Source organism: Chenopodium album, chromosome 8, assembly GCF_948465745.1.
Source record: "Chenopodium album chromosome 8, dcCheAlbu1.1, whole genome shotgun sequence".
Lineage (NCBI taxonomy): Eukaryota > Viridiplantae > Streptophyta > Magnoliopsida > Caryophyllales > Amaranthaceae > Chenopodium > Chenopodium album.
This window is the reverse complement of record NC_137841.1, coordinates 28,268,192-28,289,860: the sequence shown is the minus strand read 5'-3', so window position 1 is coordinate 28,289,860 and position 21,669 is coordinate 28,268,192. Positions and strand designations below refer to the sequence as shown.

Genomic DNA, 21,669 nt, shown 5'->3' with positions numbered 1-21,669 from the left:
GGCTCCTTGTATTCTATTAAATAACACAGTTTTATTAGGAATATAATAGCCATCAAAAACAGTATTATCATTTAGTTGTTTATAATTAATAATCATTCTAGCTTTACCTCTTTTTTCTTCTGCATGATTTCTTACCATGAATGCTGGACTATTATGAGGACTTTTGCTATTCCTAATTAGCTTTTTATTAAGCAACTCTTTTATTTGTTCATCAAACTCCTGAATATCTTGGTAGGTATAAACCATTTGTCTCACTCTAATAATCTTATTGGGATTTGTTAGAGTTATCTTAGCAAATGCTTTATCCTTTTCCCAATGTTCTAAAGGATTTGTTGAATATAATTTTTCGCATAGTTTTTCTTGTTGCTTATTTATCTGATATATTAATGATGAATCACACTCAGAAATTCTAAGTGCAACCTCTCGTTGTGAAGGAGTAACCCTATCACCACGCTGGCTGCGCGTAAATTCCATTGTCTGATGAGTATATGCCTCTGTTATTTTCTGTATGGGAACAGAATGACCATTAATAGTAAAGATTATTTGATCAATAGTTTGAGTGCATGGGGAGTATAATCTTTGAAAATTATTTCCTATTATCATATCATGACTAGGTTGATTAGTTGCCCATAAAATGGGAATAACACATTGAACTCCTCCAATTTCTATTCTTAAATCTTCAATTATCTCTGTATGCATCATGACACTATTATTAGCAATTCTAACTTGCATAGGATTTTTGGCCTTTTTCCACAAGAATTCTGGAAATAATGATTTCTTTCCAAAACATGTAGAACAACCACTATCAATATATGCACATAATCTATATTTATTGTAATCCTCAATGCATATATCAATCGGAATATAAATGCTATTAGGATTAGTACTGGATATTTCATTACAAGCTTCCATTTGCATATTAACTTCATCCTCATATACTGGTTCACTTACAGTTTTGGTTTTATATCCAATTACCTTCCTTTTATCAATAGGATTATTTGGATCTTCATTTAACTCGAAATTAGAACATGATCCCATATCAATGCTATGCCTTGCCGGTTGTTTTAAGGCTTTTTTTTGCTTTCATGTTTTTCATTTAGTTTCTTTAGTAGAACTAATATTTCTTCTTCATCCTCTTCTGGCTTTTCATCACCTTGTTTTTTCATTTTTATTATTGTTGAATTTTGTCTACTTAGACTTGGTGTTCTAAAACTCAGATTTCTCTGTAATTTAGGCTTTGTATTCATTCCAATATGAAGTAGTACTGATTCATCAATTAACATCTTACTTGATCTATTACTAACTGCAGGGTTCATAAAGAATTCTTCCCAAGTTTTTTCAATTTCAATTTCATTAGGATTTACCTTTATAGGTGTAATTTTCTTCTTAGGACCTCCTCCTTGCTCATATTTTTGAGCATCGACTATTTGTTTCTTAAAAGATGAGTCTATAGTGTTTACCAACTTATAAACCACCTTCCATCTTAATTGTATGGGTCGTGTTCCTTTATGCATTTTCACTCCTTCTGTTAATAGCTTGATAGCTAAGAACTTTGACGCAAAGGAATCCTCTAAGCTCACATAATATCTAGGTTCACATATATAGCTTACCGTTCCTTGACTTAAGTTACATGTGATACCACTAATTATTTGATCATAAAATTCTTTATGTCTAATATCACAAATAAAACTCAAGCATTTAACATCCTTGCCAAAATCTTGCAAAGGAGTTATGTATACTTGTACTGCACCAATACAAATATAGCTATAATTTCCCTTTTCTTTATGTTTTTTAATACTTTTCTAGTTTATAATATTAATTTCGGCTGCTTTTTGTTCACAATCTTCGATTACTATACTTCCTTCCATTTCTTCACATACATATTTAGTTCTAGTTTTAAAGAAAGAAGTTTTAAATATTTTATCTTTAGTAATTTGGGGAAAATTCCAGCTTTCTTTGTTTACTTGATCTAGGTCATTATCTTCAAATGAATACTCAGCTCTTTTTAGTTGACCTATTTTCATTTTGCTTTTATCTTCCTCATTGTCATCTGATTCTGAATTTTCTAATTCTTCTCCTTCCATCATGTTATTTATTTCTTCATAATTTTCATCTTCAAACTCATCATTAACTTCAGGTTCTTCATTATACTCATTTTCCTCTTCTACGATCTCTACTATTCCTTTATTGTTATTTAAAGCCAATTCTAAAGCCTCGTCTTCTGGTATTTCTATGTAATCCCAACTTCCTAAGGCTTCCATTAGTTTATGATTAGCTTTCTTACATTCATTAGCATAATGTCCTAGTTCTCCACAAGACCAACACTTGCATGTTTTCTTTTTCTCAGGACAATACGTTGCCTTTCTGAAAAACCTACTTGGCTTTCTATATTTATATTGTTTATAATACTTCTTCTTATAGGTTTCTCCTCTTGATCGGTCAAATTTGTTTTTCTTATAGCTCTTTCTTTTATTATAGTTTTTCCTTTCGCATCCATAGTTATTTGGGAAATCACAACAAGTGAGAAATTGTCTCTTCATTTGTTGAGTTCCTGCAACCTCTCTACACTTATTTTCAATCCACTTTCTAAGGAAAGCAATTCTATTACCTAGGGCATCCCTAGCTAAAAATTTCTCTCTCCATTCTTGATATTTTTCACTAATCTCTTCATTAAGAGGACTGAGTAATTTGTCGTAGAACATTCCAAGATTTGTTTCATTTTCACCAATTTTATAATAATATGTTTCAAATTCCATAATATAATCATCAACATATTTCATATTACAGATGGATAAATTACTTAACTTTCTTTGATATTCCATTCGTTTCTCATTAGGATCGGTTCTAGGACCAATGAACTCTAACTCAATATATTGACATAACTGCCTAAACATTCTTGTAGGTGATTCACTAGCTCTTAATGCAGTCTTTACTTCTTCATCTATTCCATCGTACCAATCTTCTACACAGCCGTAGAGACTATGTTCAATATAGTTTAAGAAATTTTCTGAATTCCATTCAGTATTTAAATTAAGTACACTACTCATACTCTTCTTCCATTGATCTAAAACATCTTGTCTATCTCTTACACCGTCTAATTTAAGTTTATAACCAGTTTGACTAATGGGTTCAAGAGTCACTTCTTCTTGTTTAGGTATATGAGTAGGCATAACCTTAACACTAAACCGAGTAGTTTTCCCTGGTATGTATCTTGGTCGTGTGCAACTTCCTTCTCCTTGGTACCTAGGTCTTTGGATAACATTGTTTACATTAATAATTTCTTCTCCAACATCATTATTATCCATTACTCTTTTTCCTAGTTTGTTTTCGATCTTTCGTTGAACAACTTCTATGGGTAGAAAGTCAAGATCATTTAACTTCATTATTCCCATTTGTTGATATAAATCTTCCTCTAAAGTAGCATAATTATTTTCCTCTATTTCATTATCAGAAGCAATCCCCTTTTTAGAAATTAAATTCATGATTTCGTTAAGCTTATTAGGGTCTTCTTCTTTGTCGAATAGGCCCTGTAATTCATTTAGTGTTTTATCCTGAAGATGAGGGCTCATGTTTGGTTTCTTTATTCTTTTCTTGGTTACTAGTCGGTCTTTTAGGGAGTGTTACAGTAAACTTTTTATTTTTATCTAGGTTTTGAAAAGGATATTTATATTTATATGGGACGATTTTATCTTTATTAGGTGATACTTCTTTTCCAAGTTGATGCCTAACTTCGTTTGTTAAAACAAGTTGAACATGTTTAACCTGTTCGTTTAGATCGCTTACTTTTTTATTAATATCGGTTGTGGTTATTGATATCTTATTTTCGATATTAATACAACGAGCACGTATGTTATCAACTTCCGATCTTAATTCGCCAATTTGATCTACTATATAATTAAGGATTGGGCCAAAATTATTAGTATTTTCAGGAATATGATAATAATGCTTAAAATCAGGTTTCTTACACTCTGTAGAGGGCCTAGTATTCTCCAGTTTTACTTAATTATTTATAACTTAATTTAGCTTTTAACCGTTATGGCTCTGATACCAAATCACGCAGCTTAACAGTTTCTAATTTAGAATAACTGTATTGTCTTTCTTAATAACAGATTTCACTTATATAATAACTGTATTTAAATATAATACTTAATTTTTAACACAAATACTTATTCTTTTAATATATAAGTACTGCTGAAAAGATCAAAATAACACCTCGAAAACAATATTAAAGAAACATATAACAGTATTGAATTTTATTTTAACAGGCTAGAACATAAAATAACAGTATTAAAATAGGAAATAACTTTTTTCCAACACTTAGCGAAAAAAAATTTTCAACGGTGGTATGGACTTTCCTAGTCCCTACCTGGTAGTGGGCAATACTTTCTCCTATTCTTCCTCCTTTTTATATTTTGGGATATTGAATACGTGTATAAGCCCACCCGTGATGATGATTTGAAATGGTGTAATAATAGGGTTCAAGTCCTAAGTGCCATTTGTTAAATGAACAAACATAAAAGACTTTTAAGAGTTCACTCATTCTAATCATACTCTTAATCATTGTGACTCATGTCAAACAATGTGACAAAGTTTTACACTGGCTATCATTGGTGTGACTCTCCTCTTTTATCCACATTAGAGACTGGTAGCGGAAAATCCACTAACAAAGTTTCGAAATTTGAAGTTAAAAAATATGAAAAAGGAAGAAGAGAAGAGGAAAGTTGTATGATATTTATAAAGCTTAGTCCTAAAATTCTTTATCTTCTAAAATAAACCTTTATTTTTTTGTTGGATACCTAATTTTCTAGGGTAATTTATGACAAATAATCTAAATTCAATAAGAATAATAATGTGAAGGATGAATCTGTATAAAAAATGTGAAGGATGAAAATGTTTAAAAATAAACGGAAGGACAAAGTTTAATTTGCTGTCTGAAGTTTTTTTTTTTTTTTTTTTTTTTTTTTTTTTTTTTCAAACTTGATTGGTTTTACTGGCTATTAGAAGAGTACTTGAATCGCCTACAGCTTCAAGGATACAAAGAGACAGAATGAACATACACATCAAATAACCCATGTAATTATTCAATACCTAGGAACTAAAATTATTTTCTATAGCTCAAGTGAAGTAATAAATCTATTACTAACAACTCGTGGTCGATGGACAGCTTGAGCTTGAGTTAGATACTTAGACTCTACACTCTAGTAACGCAACACCAGCGCCATAGCCATGAGTGTGCATCAAAGGATTGAGTTCAGGGGCATCTGGTCATGCTCGCCATGGGTAGCCAATTAATTGATCATTAGCCTATTTTCGATTGGGATGATGACTGTGCAGGAATGCTACCTCTTAATCTCTATTATAATACAGAAATGTTCTGTAGCACAGTAAGTAATTATACACATTCTGAAGTGTCGTTAATTGTCCAATTTTGATGGCAATATTTACTAACAAATTGGACTCTGTATTCCAACATGCTCTCGCAGCTCAGCCAACAATAATCAAATACCGTAGATTGGTAAAAAAATATTGTACCATGGTGCCATCTCGTATAACTTCCTTCATTTAATAGGAGGGTTTTCGTTGATGAGTACAAAGGAAGAGGGGGTGATTGGGGATATATGGAGGTGTCATTTGCACAATTCACAAATCTTGATGACTAACTAGCACTCCCTCAAATCCAATATGGGAATGCTATACGCCTATACATTTTTACATACAGGACATACGTTTATCTACTACCAGCGTTACTACCCAAATCAGCTGCTGCTTTAGCTGCTCGGCTGAGAGCATCAGAAACCCAAAGAGCTCCTTTAGAGAAATAGCTGCTGTTAACAACAGCAGTGGCAGCTGAAGCCGCTGTTCTTCCAGTGTACAAGGCAGCGGATTTTGTTGTCTCAGAAACATTGTACCTCTGATCCACAGACTTGACAACTTCCATACCTGCATAAAGTTTTGGTGTAAGCCCAATTTTATTGCTCAGCTCAGCTACTTTTGCAGCTGCAGTGGCTGTAACATGATGAGACTCATCAAAAGCTTTCGCCCTACTCAATGCATCCTTTCCTAAATCGTATCCCTTAGCAATCATGGTCGTGACAACTTCTTGGGCTACTGTCACAGCTTCTCCTGGGGTAGAAACAAATGCGTTGCTCTGAGATACCTGACCAGATTGAGTGAGAATGTTATACACATGCAAATATATAACATCAATGCATAGAAAAATTATGGAAATCATAATTATAATCATAATTTAATCAATGAAATAGAATTTGTGACCTCGATGTGGAAAATTGATACATCCCATTCCGTGTATTTATTAATCCCAATTCTAACATATGCACAGATTAAAAATAATACCAAAAACTGAGTGATTAGGGGAGACTAAAATTAACTTTAACTCAAATAAAGGGAGGATTATTTCAGAACATCTCAAAAAAGGAACAAGGGAGGTTAATACAGAACAAAGAAGAATTTATAGACCCAAAAGAAACAAAAAGACATAATTAATACCAAGATATCATTGGGATATATGCAAACCGTGATTTCTCTAAATTAATCGACCAAACACACAAAAGGACATCATAATATACAGCCAAATCAAATGCAGACTAAATGTTGCGGAACTCTTCAAGAGGCAACAACCAAACAAAAAGAGGTATAATATAATACCAAAATACCTACAATCGACAGCACATACCGAGTCAGTGGAAGTATCCGCTCTTCTCCATGAAGCATCGCTAAAAGGATCATATTCATCTACATAAGATCCCCAACGAGTGATGCACACACGTTGATCAACAATTGTGGCTCCCTAGAGAAAGAAAGGCATAGAGAATAAGCTAGGAGGCAGAATGACAAAACAAAGTTAATTAAGAGCTAAAAAAAAAAAAAGAAAAACATTTATGATACAAAATAAACTCATCGAGATCATACAAGGAGACAGCATTAAGGGGGTGTTTGGTATGCTATTTTTATAGGGCTAGAAACGGAATCATGTTACCGTTTCCGTTAGAACATGTTTGGTTAATGAGTATAGTAACATAAACCGTTTCTTTCCTCTAATTCATTCCACCACTTTGTTTCCGGTGTAAAACATGGGGAAACAAATCCCGTTTCTCTCCTCTAACTCAAAAAGACAACTCTACCTCTTCTCTATCCTCTCTCCTCTCAGGCTCTCATATGACAGATCTCCAAAAAAGAATCCCAATTTGGATCGATCGAAGCAACAGATTTCGCTCAAGTTGTTAAAGTTTCCTATTTGAGTTTTTGATCTATTTGTTGATTGCTATTTTCCATCTATGTTGTTAATTTCTAGGGTTTTCTGTCCTGATTTTTCTGTTTTATTTGAGTTTTACTTTTTCTCAATTGAATCTCCTGCTTTTTGCTTCATGACATTATTGCTAATATGATGCTTGAATCTTGATGCTTCCAACGTTTATCCAATTTCCAGGTATTCTCTTTTAATAATGAACAAAATTCTGTAATCAGTCTTGTAACATTATAGTATATAGTTTAATGATATTGTTTTATATGATTGTAACTGAAATGCAAATCGCTTACAGCATACACTAATCTCTACATGTTTGATCAATCCTAGATTTAGAATTCATTTTTGGGTGCTCATAACCTGTTTGATAAAAAGCCTAGTTGAAATTTTAACTACATGATAGTTTGTCTATGTTATAATACAAAATTTGTTCTTGCATTTATACAAAATTATAAATGGTAGCATTTTATTGCTTATTGTAAATGATCAGAACCAGAAATGCTTGATTCTATCCACTTTATTGACTTCGGCTAATCTTTTTGACTCCCTAATACTCTATAATTAATGAAGGGATAGCATAAGATAAAGGGAAGATACAGAACCTAGTAAGAAGAAACAATATCCTATCTTTAAGTTGATCAAGAAGATTTGGCTAAAATGATCAAGAAGATCAGTAAGTAGAAAACTGTTGTTGCTCATATACTAGGCTCATTGTTGCTCTTTTTTGTTTCCAAGTTAGCTATGCCAAACAAGAGGAAACGGATTGGTGGTAATCGTTTACGTTTCCTTAAGAATACCAAACAATTAGTCAGGGTAACACAATATATTACCCTCCCCCCCCCCCCCCCTAATTTGTTTCCAATCCGTTACCTTTACTAATTTGATACCAAACGCCCCCTAAGCATATAAATAAATATATTAACATACTTCCTTTGTTTCTTAAAGTCATCAGTCTTGCTTTATAACTTATTTGGTAAAAAAAAAAATTTCCACTCTTACAGCCACATTCTCTTAATAAAAAAAATAATAATAATAATAAAAAAAAAAAAAGACCCACTTTGACACTCTAAACCAAACGGGGAGAATATTATGAAACAAAGGCAGTACATAATAGCAATTCCAATCAATTTAATGTCCTCCCAAAACTACAAGACTAGGAAAATAGTGTAATATGTATGACTTGCAGAATTTTGATCAGTTAAAATGCTACTGGAATATGGCAGCCAAGTAATTAAGTTACTTACATAGGTGCTTTACACATATGAAAAAGGTTCCATAAATTTATTTCAATAGAATTTGTCACTCAACACTGTCACATATCTTTATCACAAAGCCAAGCCAAGGGATGTATTATGAAGTCTATCACATAACTGAAACATAAAGTCTCCAAAGACTGCCCGTTAAGGAGTTAGCTTTAAGATTTAATGATTGAGGGTAACTACGCAGCCTCATGTCGAGGTAGAAAAAAAAGGGGGGGGAGGGATTGAAGAGGCAGCACTATCTCTTCAAGTAATTCAGATATTCTTCACTCTCGGTACTCAATCTTATAGCCTTGACGAAGTATGAATGGATAGGTGAATCCATGCACACCATGTAACTTCATTATAATTTTTTTTTTCTTAGCAATCTAAGAATCTTATAGGCAAGAATAGCTTATACAAGTAGATATTAAAGAATTTCTATCCAATTTATTAGAAATTTTTAAAAGGTTGTAGTATAAGGAATGAAAATAGAACAAATATCTTGAGAAACTGAACTAGTGGGATAGCTCAAAATCATGCTACATGTGAAATTCAATTTCCTCCAGAGTCCAGACCCCAATGCCTATCAAAAAAGGCATCATTTATTACTGTATAAAAGTCCAAAACTCATCTTGTTCACCTCAATATACTAAAAAAAATAAAAAACGAAACAAGCATGAAAGCTTATGATGAATTTCCATAGAAGTTAGAACCAGATACCCACATTATTACAAGCTATATATTGTTAAGCACTCCTGCAATGCAAATATTAAGATCGTAGTTCTATACTACATGAATAACATAAGCAACCAAAAAACCATGCAATATGTATATTAATCAAAGCAGTCCATTAAAGAAAAACTCAGTTTTGATAAGCTATACGTACACTGAGTAAGGCAGCAGTTTCCAGAGCATAAGAATCTTTGAATGTCACATAAGCAGTACATCCATATTCACCAGACCTGGATCATTGTAATAGTTGGCATATCAAGACAAGTACAAAGGGCAATGATGATCTACAATCCTCAGAATTGCTAGCTATAGAGCTAAGCAATGAGTGATAAATATCCTTCAGAAAAGGAAAATGGATACATGCAAGAAAAAGTAACCCACAGAATCAATATGCAGCAAGGAAAACACAAAAAGTAGAGCACTTTATTTTTCTGATGGTTACATTGCATGTATTTGGTATCTTCCCAAATTTTGTCAAGAGTGCAATTTCTCACTTCGATACTATAAAAGCTCAAAGAAATATTTGAAGGTAATAAATTTGAAGAAAAGGAATAATCTCCCCTTATGGTTTGCATGTTGCATTTAGGGTCAGATAAGAAGTCAAACATGACAGCTTTGCAGCTTAGTTTCTGGAGTTCCATACAAGAAGCATAAGGATAGGTCTTTCTCAACTCACATAAATGCTTAATTGCTATCTTCTTTCCAGTTAATTGTGGTTATTTTGGAATACTATGTACAGCTTTATGTGCTTCCCAATCCATCGCACCCATCTTCAAGACTATTTAGTCTCTTCATGCATATTCTCAAAACACAGACAAAATTCACATCTACGATAATATTAATTAGCCCTATTGAGTAATCATATGATTCATGTCGTATATTTCACTGCGTTTGTACATGCTGCCTTTCGTATTTTAAGTATATTAACCTTGACTGTCTATTATATAGGTGTCTTATAAATGCATGGTTACCATCAGATTAATTCTTTCTTCTTTTTTTTCACAGAACATTTTTTGTCCAGCCATGCATTCCTTCAACTTTCTTTTGCTGCTCTGACACAACAAAGAGGTGTACAGGAGGATATGTTTTCAACTTTTCAAAGTGCGTCATTCCGCTGTAAATAAAGCAGGGAGGACCAAATACATTTTATCCAATCAGGTATCTCTCATCAATCCTTGTCTATGACACTCGACAAAGCATTCCTGGTAGATGTTGTGGATTAAAGTATGAGAGAAACTAATTTGTCAAACTGACAGGGTCAGAGGGGAAAATTTTTGAAGAATAAACAAGAAAAAAATGTTCCTCTTCTTCCTGCAGTATAGGAACAATGGAGCAGGAACAGCAGAAGTATTGCGTAACTTGTGTGTAGTCACCCTACATTAGTTGCTGATTTTAGGAGAGCCATCCAGTCTGTTTTAAGACCTAGACCAGGTATCTATGTGGGGATCAGAACCTGGCTCAAACTGATTATTTGGGCCCAGAGAGCTGAAGGAAGAAAGATATAAACTCTTTTTTATCAGCCCAAGTCTCGTACAGGATTTTAATTGAGATGTAATTGCCAAAGATGTCTTGAGCCTCTTCACCAAGGGCTTCATTAGTTTATTTACCATATTTTATTAGTATTATTCATTTTTTTTTTTTTTACATTTGCAGGCTAAAGCTAATAGTTCAAAAGACAACCAAAACACGAAACAAAAAATTGCAGATCTAATATAAGTGACAGTTTCTGTAAGATTTCTTCCCCCCCCCCCCCCCCCCCAAACGAAAGAGCACTAAGAAGTATAACCTCAATATATATGATACCAAATAGGCAAACAATATCGTGGATGATTCAGCAAATTAGCCTACTGTAATATATAACCAGACTAGAAGAGCAGGGGACATGAAAGATACCTGATGATTTCAAGATGTTCAATAACACCACAATGTGAGAAGAAGTCACGAACATCTTTTTCTGTTGCTCTGGGAGACAGGGTAGTTACCTCAATAGTATACCCACCAGGATACATTGGTTGTTCTCAGTAAAGTAATATCAGATGCCTTAGTCTTAGTAGAGCTTCCTGCAAAATCAATTTAGTAGAAATTTGCACCTTCTATTAAGACTATAAGTGATTAAAAATTTAGCAGGGTATCAATATATTATAATATGGCAAAGTCGCTTTTTTAAAAACTGAGGTACTAAGAGACATGTTATGAAATTGGCAGTCAATAACTTGCATTGACAAAAAAAAAAAAAAAAAAAAAAGGGGGTGACAGATAGCTCCACTAACAAGGACAAAGTTAAAATGAATACAGTAAAACTACTCAATAAGCCCCTCTATTTGACAGTTTGTACTGATTAGCTAACATGCCACAATTTTAATGAAAATTAGCATTAAATGTACAGATACCAAATTTTACCAAACAATTGGAAATTTAAAAAATGCTTCCTGAATTAGAAAGATTAGTTTCCTAGCTGATGCACGAAAACTTGAAAAGACAAAAGTAAAGAGTATTTCAGAAAACCTCAATTTTACTTTAAAAGTTCTTAAGCAAATTTTCAACAATCCCCCCAATTACTCAATAAGACCTCTATTTCAAAGCTTACATTGAATAACTGAAATGCCATCATTTTAGTGAGAATCAGCATAAATGCACTGCAACCAATTTTTACCAAACTATTGGAAATTTTAAGATTAGCTTCCTGGATTCAGAAAATTAGTTTCCCAGATGATAGCATTTTCAATGCACGAAAACTTGAAAAGGCAAAATGAAAGAGTATTTTATAAGATCTCATTGTTACATTTAAAGCTCTTAAGCATATTTTCCCAACCCCCCAAAAGACTCATCAATCTCAATCACTCTCATCCAAATTTTCTTAGGTCTTCTAATACCCATCGCAATCTCATCGCTAAGCCACTCTTGGTCTCTTGAATCCTCTTAACTGGTGCATCACTATATTTTCATCTTACATGGAAAAACCAATTTAAGTGACTCCCTCATCTAATTGTCAATAAATGTAACCCTTCATCCCCCCTAATTATGTCATTTATTAACATAATTTCTTCTATGGCCACACATCCAACGCAACATATCCATCTCCAACCCATTCATCTTATGAACATGAAATTTCTTCACAACCCAACATTCCATGCCATATAGATATGTAATCCTAATTGCTATAGACTTCTCCTTTCAACCTATGGGGCATGCCACATTGAAATCCCATAAAACTCTTCTACTTCAACCAACCAACCTGTTTTGAAATATAATAATACATCCAAGATAATATCACAAAATGGCACTCACAAACGGAGTTGATAATACATCCGGGATATAAATAGATAAATAAATAAATAATTTTACAAAAATCAAAACTTTGATTCCATCAATCAGTCCATCCAAGGTGATTGTCTACGCCTCCTACCTTCTAACCCCAATACACTCCATGTATTATTTCGTCTTACTTCTACACATCCTAAAGCCTTGAGATTCCAAAGTTTGTTTTCACAATTCCAATCTACAACTGAGTATACTTAATATAAAGTTAAAATATCCATTCTTGCTCAAAGAACTAAAGCAACCTTGGTAAAGAGCGGACCCATTCATTTTTAATTGCAATCCAAAGCTCCTATCTTCAAAGCAAAAATCTAGATTTAATATCCAGATTTAAGCAACCTTAAATTAACCCTTCTCTTCTTATTCTTCTTTTTTAATGCCTTAGTCCCATAGATTGGGTCGGCTACATGAACCAACATGAGGACTTCCGAGGAGGTCACTCATCCTACTACTACTCTTAATCATTGTGACTCATGTCAAGCAATGTGACAAAGTTTTACGTCAAACCCTCCTTTATATCCAGGCTTGGGACTGGCAGTGGGTTGCGGTCCTTGCGGATTCATAAAACCCTAAACCCTATACAAAGATTCTTAGTTCCTTAAACCTCCTCAACATTGTGTTTAGTTTAGCAAATAAAACATCTTCTTCAATCATAACCGCACAATACTACAAAAGGCTTAAAACACATATAGTACATGTCTACATAGTAGATTGATGAGTGAATGTATTAACAAAACTAATCAGCAAAATGCAATTCAAGCCAGTATGATAACACCCCCCAAGGCCCCCACACCTGGCCACCTCTAAAAAGCCACATAATATCTATTAACAAATAAACATACCCATACCCAAATCATAGCTCCTCTCCTTCCGTTCGTCCATAATTCTCTTATTCTGTACACCTTCCTTCGTCTTTTTTTTTTTTTTTTCTTTTCAGATTTATCATTTCATCAAATGTTGTTCATGTGACACCCTGTGTTACTCATACTGACTAGGGTACTCGTGTTGGACATGAGTACTTGTCCAAATGTCTAATTCAGCTATTTGTAAAAGATATTTCATGATTTTAATGTCTGATTCAGCTATTTTTTCATGATTTTGACCCAAAATTAAGGGTCTGAGTATCTATACCCATGTCAAGTGTCGAAGGTTCCACACGGGTACTATGGTGAAATGAACATTAAAAAATAGCATCAAATCAAAAGGCATCCTAACATATTTTGACCCAATCTATCATTCAAACACACAAGCACATCCAAAAAATCATACAAAACTCCCTCAAAAAACAAATGAGGGTTTGACTTTCAGGGGTATGATCAATCAGCAACTATAATCACCAATTAAAATTGAAAACCATAGATCAATATTCAAATCAACAAATAACAAAAACAAGAAAAAGTGGGGTAACTACAAATAAAGCAATAATACAAATTTAACACTAAAATGAGTAAGAATAGCAGAAGAACTATGAACACAATTAGACAACAATCAAGAAAGGAAGATTGCAGAAAGTAAAAGATGCTAAAATTCAAAAAGGAAGAAAGAGATAGAGAAGATTCAGAGTACCTGGCAATAGATGCGAAGTTGCACAGAGAACTGAGCAGTAGGAAGAAGAGAAGTCTCTTGAAAAAGTTGCGAAATTTGTGAAAACCGTCAAATCCGTCTACGGTCCACTTTGGGTAAGAAAATGCTTGTTTTTAAAAGAGAAAAGGACTTTACGAGAAAATTACGAAATCAATCATACAATAGTGCCGACTTCCAAAATGAACTGCTAAACGTCGCTCCCATTTTACATACTAACGCTCCCTTTTTGACATGAAAGGACGATATTGCCCTTTGTGTAAATTGTAGTGCATAATGGTATAATATCATTCCCGACCCCTCCACTTACTACCACGTGGTAAAAAAAAAAAAATCCCGAACTACCACATCCGACCTCGGCCTACCACATTCGATCTACCACCAAAAATCCAAGTTAATTTTTTAAAAAAAAATTTACTCAGCATTAGCAATAGGTTTAGGACGATGGATGTCGACAACATTCGGACACCGAAAGCTTCGTCGGAGGATTCCATAAGTCGTCGTACTATTTTTTTGAAAAAATTAAAATAAAACATCCGCCTAAAATTTTAGGATCCACTCAAAATTTCCGGATCCACCAAGGAGGATCCGGAAATTTTAGGCGGATGTGAGAGATCCGCCTAAAATTTCCGGATCCTCCTTGGTGGATCCGGAAATTTTAAGTGGATCCACCTAGGTAGATCCACTTAAAAAATTAGGATCCACCAAGGTGGATCCTAATATTTTGGGCGGATGTATGTAGTGCTTTTTTTTTTTTTTCTTAAATTGATTAATTAATCAAATTTACTATTGTAATCTTTGTATTACTATTATTATTATTATTATTATTATTATTATTATTATTATTATTATTATTATTATTATTATTATTATTATTATTATTATTTTATTATGATTAGTATTAATTTTGTGATTAGAGTAATTAGTATTATTATTTTATCAAATTTATTATTGTAATCAAATTTTTTGTTTTCCTGATTTTACTTATTTTTTTTAGAGAATAAAATGAGAGTAAATGAGAGTATGAGAGTGAAGTACGAGAGTTTTGAGTACCGTAAAGTGAGTCGTGGCTATTTATTTGATAGGGGTAAAAATGGAAAATCTTAAAAAAATGCGAGCGATGCCTAGTAAAAGGGGAGCGACGTTTAACAACCCCCTTCCAATATTCTTATATACACATGGATGCAAGATGTAGAATCACAAGTTAAAAAAAAAAAGGGGGAAATTCCCATTGATACACTCCAGGTATTGACTTTTCTCAGCGGTATCACATTTTTTTTTTTGATTTCCTGCTGATACACTTGAGGTTTTGACTTTATAATTGACGTGATTAAGTCTGTTAATCAGACGTTAATAACTTAGTTTATTGACATTTTAGGCTTAGTAATAGATGAAATGACTAATATACCCCCATTTTTTAATCATTTCCCTCCAAAATTGACCCCCTTAATTTTGCTGTTATTTCCCTCCAACTTCCCAACCCTTATTCTCTCCATAAAACCCCACTTTCCCTCTTCAATTCTCCATAAAATTTCCCTCTATTTTTTCGAGCTCACCTCTTCTCCTTTTCTTTTTTTTTTCATTTGGTCCCTGCTGTTCTGACATGGCTGGTTCTGCAGGCAGTGGTTCCTCTTCTGGCAGCAGATTTGGGAGGTTCATGTGGGTGAGACGAATTCAATGCAATTGTAATCCACCAAGACTTGCTGATATTAGGGTTTCTGACTCAATTTCGAATCCAGGGAGGTCATATTACAAGTGCAGGCATTGTAGTTTGTTCATGTGGGTTCTTGAAGATCAAATTATAGCCAAACATGAAGAATCATCCAATTTGAGAGTATTAAGAGAGGAATTTATTGATTTCACAGACAAAGCATATGAGTTTGCAAGCTATGTTTATATGGTTGTTAGAATGGCTCTTGTGATGTATCTTATTTTACTGTCTGTAACCCTGAAATGAGCATTGTGTATTTAGTTGCCATGTACTTCAGAGACTAAGTGTACTAGGAACAAATTTTAAGAGTAAGGTTGTATTTTCTTGGTTTTGAATGAAAATGGAAAAATAATTTGCATTTTGATTGAGTTTAATGGTGTTTGATTAGTTACAATAGAATCAATCATTGAGATCAACTAAAATTAACAAGATGAACAAAATGTGGGACCATTAAAGTCTAATCAATCATTGAGATCAACTGAAATTAACAAGCTGAACAAAATGGCATCAGTTGCCAACATTCATTAAAGTCTGGAAAATCATTCAAAATGTGGACCATTCTTAATATAGACAAAATGGCATAATTCTTCAACATTACCATGTAAGTTCAGCAAAAAATCCAAAACATACAGAGTTGACTACAAAGTTTGACTTTCTATCCAAATCACCAAAAAAAAGCATATGCTACTACTTTGCAAAACAGAACACTTGCTAGCTTTGAGAGTTTCCTTGAGACATCTGGATTGGTTGGCTAGGCAACTGTGAGGCTGTCAGCACTGTTTGTTGCTTAGCTGAGGGTCTACCCTTCTTTCCCTTAGTTTTTTTTTTTGTTGAAGCTGCTGCTTGAGATGCTGAAGGTTGAGTTGCTGCAGACTGAGATCCAAGTGCTTCAGATTGCTTTGCTGCCTTAGCTGCCTTTGCTGCATTACTTTGGTCTCTGACCCTAGGGTTCTTGATGACAACAGGCTCATTTGACTTCAATTCTTTTCCCATTAAGCCTCCCTTGCAGGTTGTCTTATTATGCCCAAAGCAACCACATTTGCTGCATTTCACTGTTTTTGACCTTTTTCCAGGTTGCTCCTCACCTTCTTCCCTCTTTCTGTTCCTGCTTGGTCTTCCAATTCCCCTCTTCATCTTAGGAGGCATGATGATTCTACCTGACTCATGTACAGGCCATTGCTCTGTGTCAGGAATTGGGTTGATGCAGACACTGTAAGCTTGCTTGTAAGTCTTCACAAAGTACCAGGAACTGACAAAGTCATGTGGGTCCAACTTGGCATCAATGCAAGCCCTAATGGCACTACGTGAAAAAATGAATTTGGCACCGGTTCAAACCCGGCCTAAGGCACCGGTTTGAACCGGTGCCAATTTGGGGGGTGCCAAAAAGGGGTTTAAAAAGGCACCGGTTCAAACCGGTGCCAAAACTTGAAATTGGCACCGATTAACCGGTGCCAAAAATGGGTTTAAAAAAATGTGGAATTGTTTTTGGCATCGGTTAACCAGTGCCAAATATTATAATTTTTTTTTTTTTAGAACAGCAAACAATTAAAAATCGACTTAAATTATTTAGAACATCAAAATATAGATCGAATTTCAGTCAACATAATAAAAAATTTACAATATATAATCAAAACAATTTTACAATATAGATCAATACAGTAGTAGTTCAATTACAACATATAAAAAAAATTACAATATAAATAAAAAAATAAACTCAATATTCTTGCATCTTGCTTCTTCCATTTAAGATCTAACTCAAGATACCTGCACCAATTAAAGCAAAAAAAAAAACGATTAATATAATTAAGCTTCCAAAAAAATTAAACCCAGAAAAAATAAAAGAATTTCGAATTTAAATCGAATAAAATAAAAAAAATAAAAAAAAAAAAAGAAAATCAGTTGGTAAGAATAAAAAAAACCCTAAACATCATTTAAAAACCAAAATTGAACCCAGAAATAAAAAACCAAAATCGAAAATCTGGAAAAAAAAAAAACCCAGAAAAAATTAAAGAATTTCGAATTTAAATCGAATAAAATAAAAAAAATCGAAAAATAAAAAAGAAAATCAGTTGGTAAGAAAAAAAAAACCCAGAACATCATTTAAAAACCAAAATTGAACCCAGAAATTAAAAACCAAAATCAAAAATCTGGAAAAAAAAACTCAGAAAATAAAAAAAATTCGAATTTAAATCGAAAAATAAAAAAGAAAATCCCAAAACAAACCCAGAACAAATCTTGCATCTTTAACGGATCTAAATCAAGTAAAAAAAATCAACAAACCCAAAAACGCATGCATTAACCCAGAAATCGAAAAACAAAATCAAAATAAAATAAAAAAAAAACAATCGAAATCGAAAAAAAAAACCCCAAAAATAGAAAAAAAAAATCAAAATCGAAATCAAAAAAATTAACCCAGAAAAATTCACAAATCGAAAACACCCAGAAATCGAAATAGTTGAACTCGGAAAAAAATTGAAATCGAAAGAAAAATCAAAAACTGAGAAAAAAAAAATTAAAATCGTAACAAAAAAAACCGAGAAATCGCTGAAAAAAAAAATCAAAATCAATTGAAAGAAGAGTTTGAAATTAAAAAAATCAAAATCGAAAAAAAACTATTAAATTCGATTGAAAAACCTCAAAATCGATTGAAAAACCTCAAAATCCGTGTTGCATGTTGTTGTCTTCGAATTTGTTGGTGGTTTTCAAGTGATGATAGAAAGGAGGAGGAGATCCAGAAAGATAAATGAAGGAGAGGAGAGGAGAGGAGAACGGCGACGCGAAAGAGGAGGAGAGGAGAGAGAAAGAGGAGGAGGAGGAGAGAGAACGGCCGAAAACATTTAGGGTTTGGGGTAGTTATAAGGGCAGTTTTTTTTTTAATATTTAAATGAACCGGTTCGTAAAGGCACCGGTTCCTTTTTATTTTTGGCACCGGTTTGGGCTGAACCGGTGCCTTTTCTATTTGTGTAAAATTGCACCCAATTTTGGGCCGGTTTGGCCTGAACCAGTGCCTTTATGGGGGTGCCTTATTGTATTTTTCTACTAGTGTGGCATGCCTACAAGGCACACCTGTCAGTTGCCATGCCCCACAAGAACAAACTTTGTTGTTTAAGCTGAGAGGAAATTGTGATCTTCCCTCATGAATTTCATATTCACCTGGGCTGGACTTGAATACTCTGCATTTTGAGCTAGCTTTTCCTATTTCTTTCACTAGCTTCACAATTTTTGGAGTTATGTCTTCATCATTCCAAGACCTTGCATTCTCCATTCGTGTTGCAATTCTCACCATACATACCCTCCTTATTCCTGCACAACATTATCTTACTTAGAAAAACAAACCAAATCAGAATAAAATGACAATGTTAACACAGTAAGAGGTGGGTTAATACCTTCTAGCAAAGTCAAAATAGGCCTACACCTATTCACCCCTAGAGTAGAGTTGAAGCTCTCTACAAAATTGGATGTATTGGAGTCATTGCAAACATTTGGGTCAAATGCATGCTTACTCCACTTAGACTTCTCTCCCAATTCTGCAAACCAAGTCATGACATCATCTCCTCCTGCTTTCTGCAACTTCTCCATAGCTTTCCTGAATGTGAAAGCTGAAGAAGCATTGCATGCTCTCCAGAATAGAACATACATCATAGGGCCTGGAAATAGCTTCTTGTAGTTTCTACTTAGATGCCTACAGCAGAACCTCCTGTCAGCTTTTGGCCATACTTGTTCTAGTGCAAGTTCAACTCCCTGAAACAATGATTACAGCATGAGCATTTGTATGTTTGCATATCAAAAAAAAGAGAATGACAATTTGAAAAAAGCAACAAACACTTGCCTTTTGCCTATCAGAAATAATTGTCCAATGCTCTCTTGATGAATCTTTTACAATGTTCAGCAAATGCCAAAAGAAGTAGGTCCATGACTGCTTGTCTTCTTGGCCAACTACAGCATATGCTATGAGGAAGATCTCATTATTTCCATCTATTCCCACAGCAGAGAGCAATACCCCCCCATAGTTACCTTTGAGGTGGGTTCCATCTACACCAATTAAAGGTCTAACACCCCTTAAAAGACCTTTCCATTGTCCAGTGAATGATATAAAAATGCTTGAAAATTGAAGCTGTTTAGGGATAGACTCTGTTTCATTCCATGCACAAAAAGCCTTGGACTCTGGGTTTGTTTCTATGCACATCTTAGCATACATTGGCAGTAGTCTATATGACTCATCATGCCCTCCAAACAACTGCTCAATAACATAGCTCTTTAACCTATACAAGGTTGACTGCCTCATGTAGATGCCATATCTCTGAAAAAGGAGTTCATTGAGTGCTTTCCCAGGAATGTCTGGGTTAGCCCTCATGTCTTCCATGACTTTCTGAGATGCCCATTTCACATTGCAGATAGGGTTGTAAGTCTTTTAGCCCCTGCAAGTGTGTATATTGGGCCATATTTTCTTGATTGCCCATGTTCTGCCATCTGCCAGTCTGCTGGCATGCAATCTCCAATCACAACATTCAGATTGGCAAACTGCACTGTATCTCTTATTGTCAGCATACTCTACATTGATGGCAAACCTTTCCTGAACAACAAAATCTTTCAGAGTGTCCTTGAAGTGAGCCTTGTCAGTAAAAATCATCCAAGGTCTGAGTGTTATTTTACCAAAGTCAGCATCCTCCTACATCTCACCATTCTTGTACAATCTCTGAAAATAATCCTCATCATCTTCATCATCAAAAAAATCAAACCATTTTGATGGTTTCCAACTGTCCTTCACTTTTGGAATCCTAGTTACTTGTGCTAGCTCATCTGCTGGAATAGAACCCTTTGGTGCAATATCTCCATCAGAATCCTCATCTTCTTCACCAAGATTGAAACCAGGATTAGGTTGTGTCTCTACAGACTCAGAGCTGTCTACAACAAAAGTCATCTTTCTTCTAACTCTAGAACCAGTTCTGCCTTGCACCTCACCCACATTCTCCCCAGCACTACTGCCCTCATTCATATTTACATTAACCCTAGAAGCTGATCCTTAGCTTGCAGCTGACTCACTCTGTCACCAACACCTAGCATCCTTTTCTCAGTCACAGTTGATCCTTTCACTAACCCCTTTCTTATAACTGTTGATCTAGGAACCTTTTTCATAAACACAGTTGTTTGTGAAGCATTTGTCAATGGGTCAGCAACAGAAGCATTAGGTGTGTCAGTCACTGCCAAAGGTGAAAATCTAGGACTCCTTCTAAGTGGTAAACCCTTGAAGACTGTGTTTGGAGACTTGGGAGATGGTGGTTGCATTGGGGCTGTTTTAGTTGTAGCTTTCTTCTTACCCTTTCCTGCACCCTTAACCTTCCTAGACTTATCTATCTTCTCCATACTTTTCTCAAACTCTTTTCCACCCTTGGTATACTCAGCAGCAGATTGATTTGTTTCATCTTGGGGTGACTCATAACCCTCAGTATACCTAGGTGGAGAGGACTCATTATTAAGGCTGATCTCATCAATAGAAAGGGGAGGTTCAGTTTGGGAAGGGTCAGAAAGGGGTGCTTCAATTTGAGGGGGTTGTTCATTTGAGGGTGCAGTATGAGAAGGTTGATCAATTTGGGGTGGTTCAGATTGGGAAGGTGCAGCAAATGGTTGTGCAGATTTGGACTTATTCCTTAGCCTATTGGTCATTCTATTCTAGGCACTTGGTTTCTTAGCAAAACCTACCCAAATGTGATAAATCTCACACTCACTTAGGGTGTGAATCATCTTAAAAAGATCAGCATCATCTAGTAAAGGGTGATTCTTTTCATTGAAACCATAACCAAATGATGGGTTGATTATAGGAA

The 21,669-nt window shown here is 34.3% G+C and overlaps 2 protein-coding genes and 1 long non-coding RNA gene across 4 annotated transcripts; all 3 read right to left on the bottom strand.

Moving 5' to 3' along the window:
* Positions 1-5,512: 5,512 nt before the first annotated feature.
* On the bottom strand, positions 5,513-14,253 carry LOC145641800 (binding partner of ACD11 1-like). Of its 2 annotated transcripts, none has more exons than XM_081692764.1 (5): positions 14,122-14,253; positions 11,131-11,297; positions 9,392-9,467; positions 6,695-6,808; positions 5,513-6,157 (listed from the first exon to the last, which is right to left on the bottom strand). In XM_081692764.1, exons 2-5 carry the CDS (start codon positions 11,244-11,246, stop codon positions 5,729-5,731), a joined length of 735 nt encoding a protein of 244 aa, XP_081548890.1. In that variant the 5' UTR covers positions 11,247-11,297; positions 14,122-14,253; the 3' UTR covers positions 5,513-5,728. The 2 variants fall into 2 exon arrangements, with proteins under 2 accessions (XP_081548890.1, XP_081548891.1); XM_081692765.1 differs by having other exon boundaries at positions 5,513-6,148.
* A 3,191-nt stretch (positions 14,254-17,444) lies between these two features.
* Positions 17,445-18,598, bottom strand: LOC145555997 (uncharacterized). Its single transcript, XR_014091663.1, has 2 exons — positions 18,482-18,598; positions 17,445-17,611 (listed from the first exon to the last, which is right to left on the bottom strand). It is a non-coding gene; the product is annotated as an uncharacterized LOC145555997 (long non-coding RNA).
* A 288-nt stretch (positions 18,599-18,886) lies between these two features.
* Positions 18,887-20,843, bottom strand: LOC145642883 (uncharacterized). The gene is made up of 6 exons (XM_081694044.1): positions 20,528-20,843; positions 20,304-20,434; positions 19,677-20,216; positions 19,234-19,588; positions 19,001-19,150; positions 18,887-18,900 (listed from the first exon to the last, which is right to left on the bottom strand). Exons 1-6 carry the CDS (start codon positions 20,841-20,843, stop codon positions 18,887-18,889), a joined length of 1,506 nt encoding a protein of 501 aa, XP_081550170.1.
* Positions 20,844-21,669: the final 826 nt, after the last annotated feature.

What these genes read in the sequence shown, in the direction of transcription:
- LOC145641800 (XM_081692764.1), bottom strand. Translation starts at nt 11,246, where the DNA reads ATGTATCCTGGTGGGTATACTATTGAGGTAACTACCCTGTCTCCCAGA. An exon ending in AAACTGCTGCCTTACTCAGT is followed by an intron (nt 6,809 to 9,391) that starts GTACGTATAGCT and finishes TTCTTTCTCTAG; the next exon opens with GGAGCCACAATTGTTGATCA. An exon ending in CGGATACTTCCACTGACTCG is followed by an intron (nt 6,158 to 6,694) that starts GTATGTGCTGTC and finishes CAATCTGGTCAG; the next exon opens with GTATCTCAGAGCAACGCATT.
- LOC145642883 (XM_081694044.1), bottom strand. Translation starts at nt 20,843, where the DNA reads ATGAATGAGGGCAGTAGTGCTGGGGAGAATGTGGGTGAGGTGCAAGGC. An exon ending in TGGCAGATGGCAGAACATGG is followed by an intron (nt 20,217 to 20,303) that starts GCAATCAAGAAA and finishes TGGGCATCTCAG; the next exon opens with AAAGTCATGGAAGACATGAG. An exon ending in TATTTTGACTTTGCTAGAAG is followed by an intron (nt 19,151 to 19,233) that starts GTATTAACCCAC and finishes AATGTTGTGCAG; the next exon opens with GAATAAGGAGGGTATGTATG.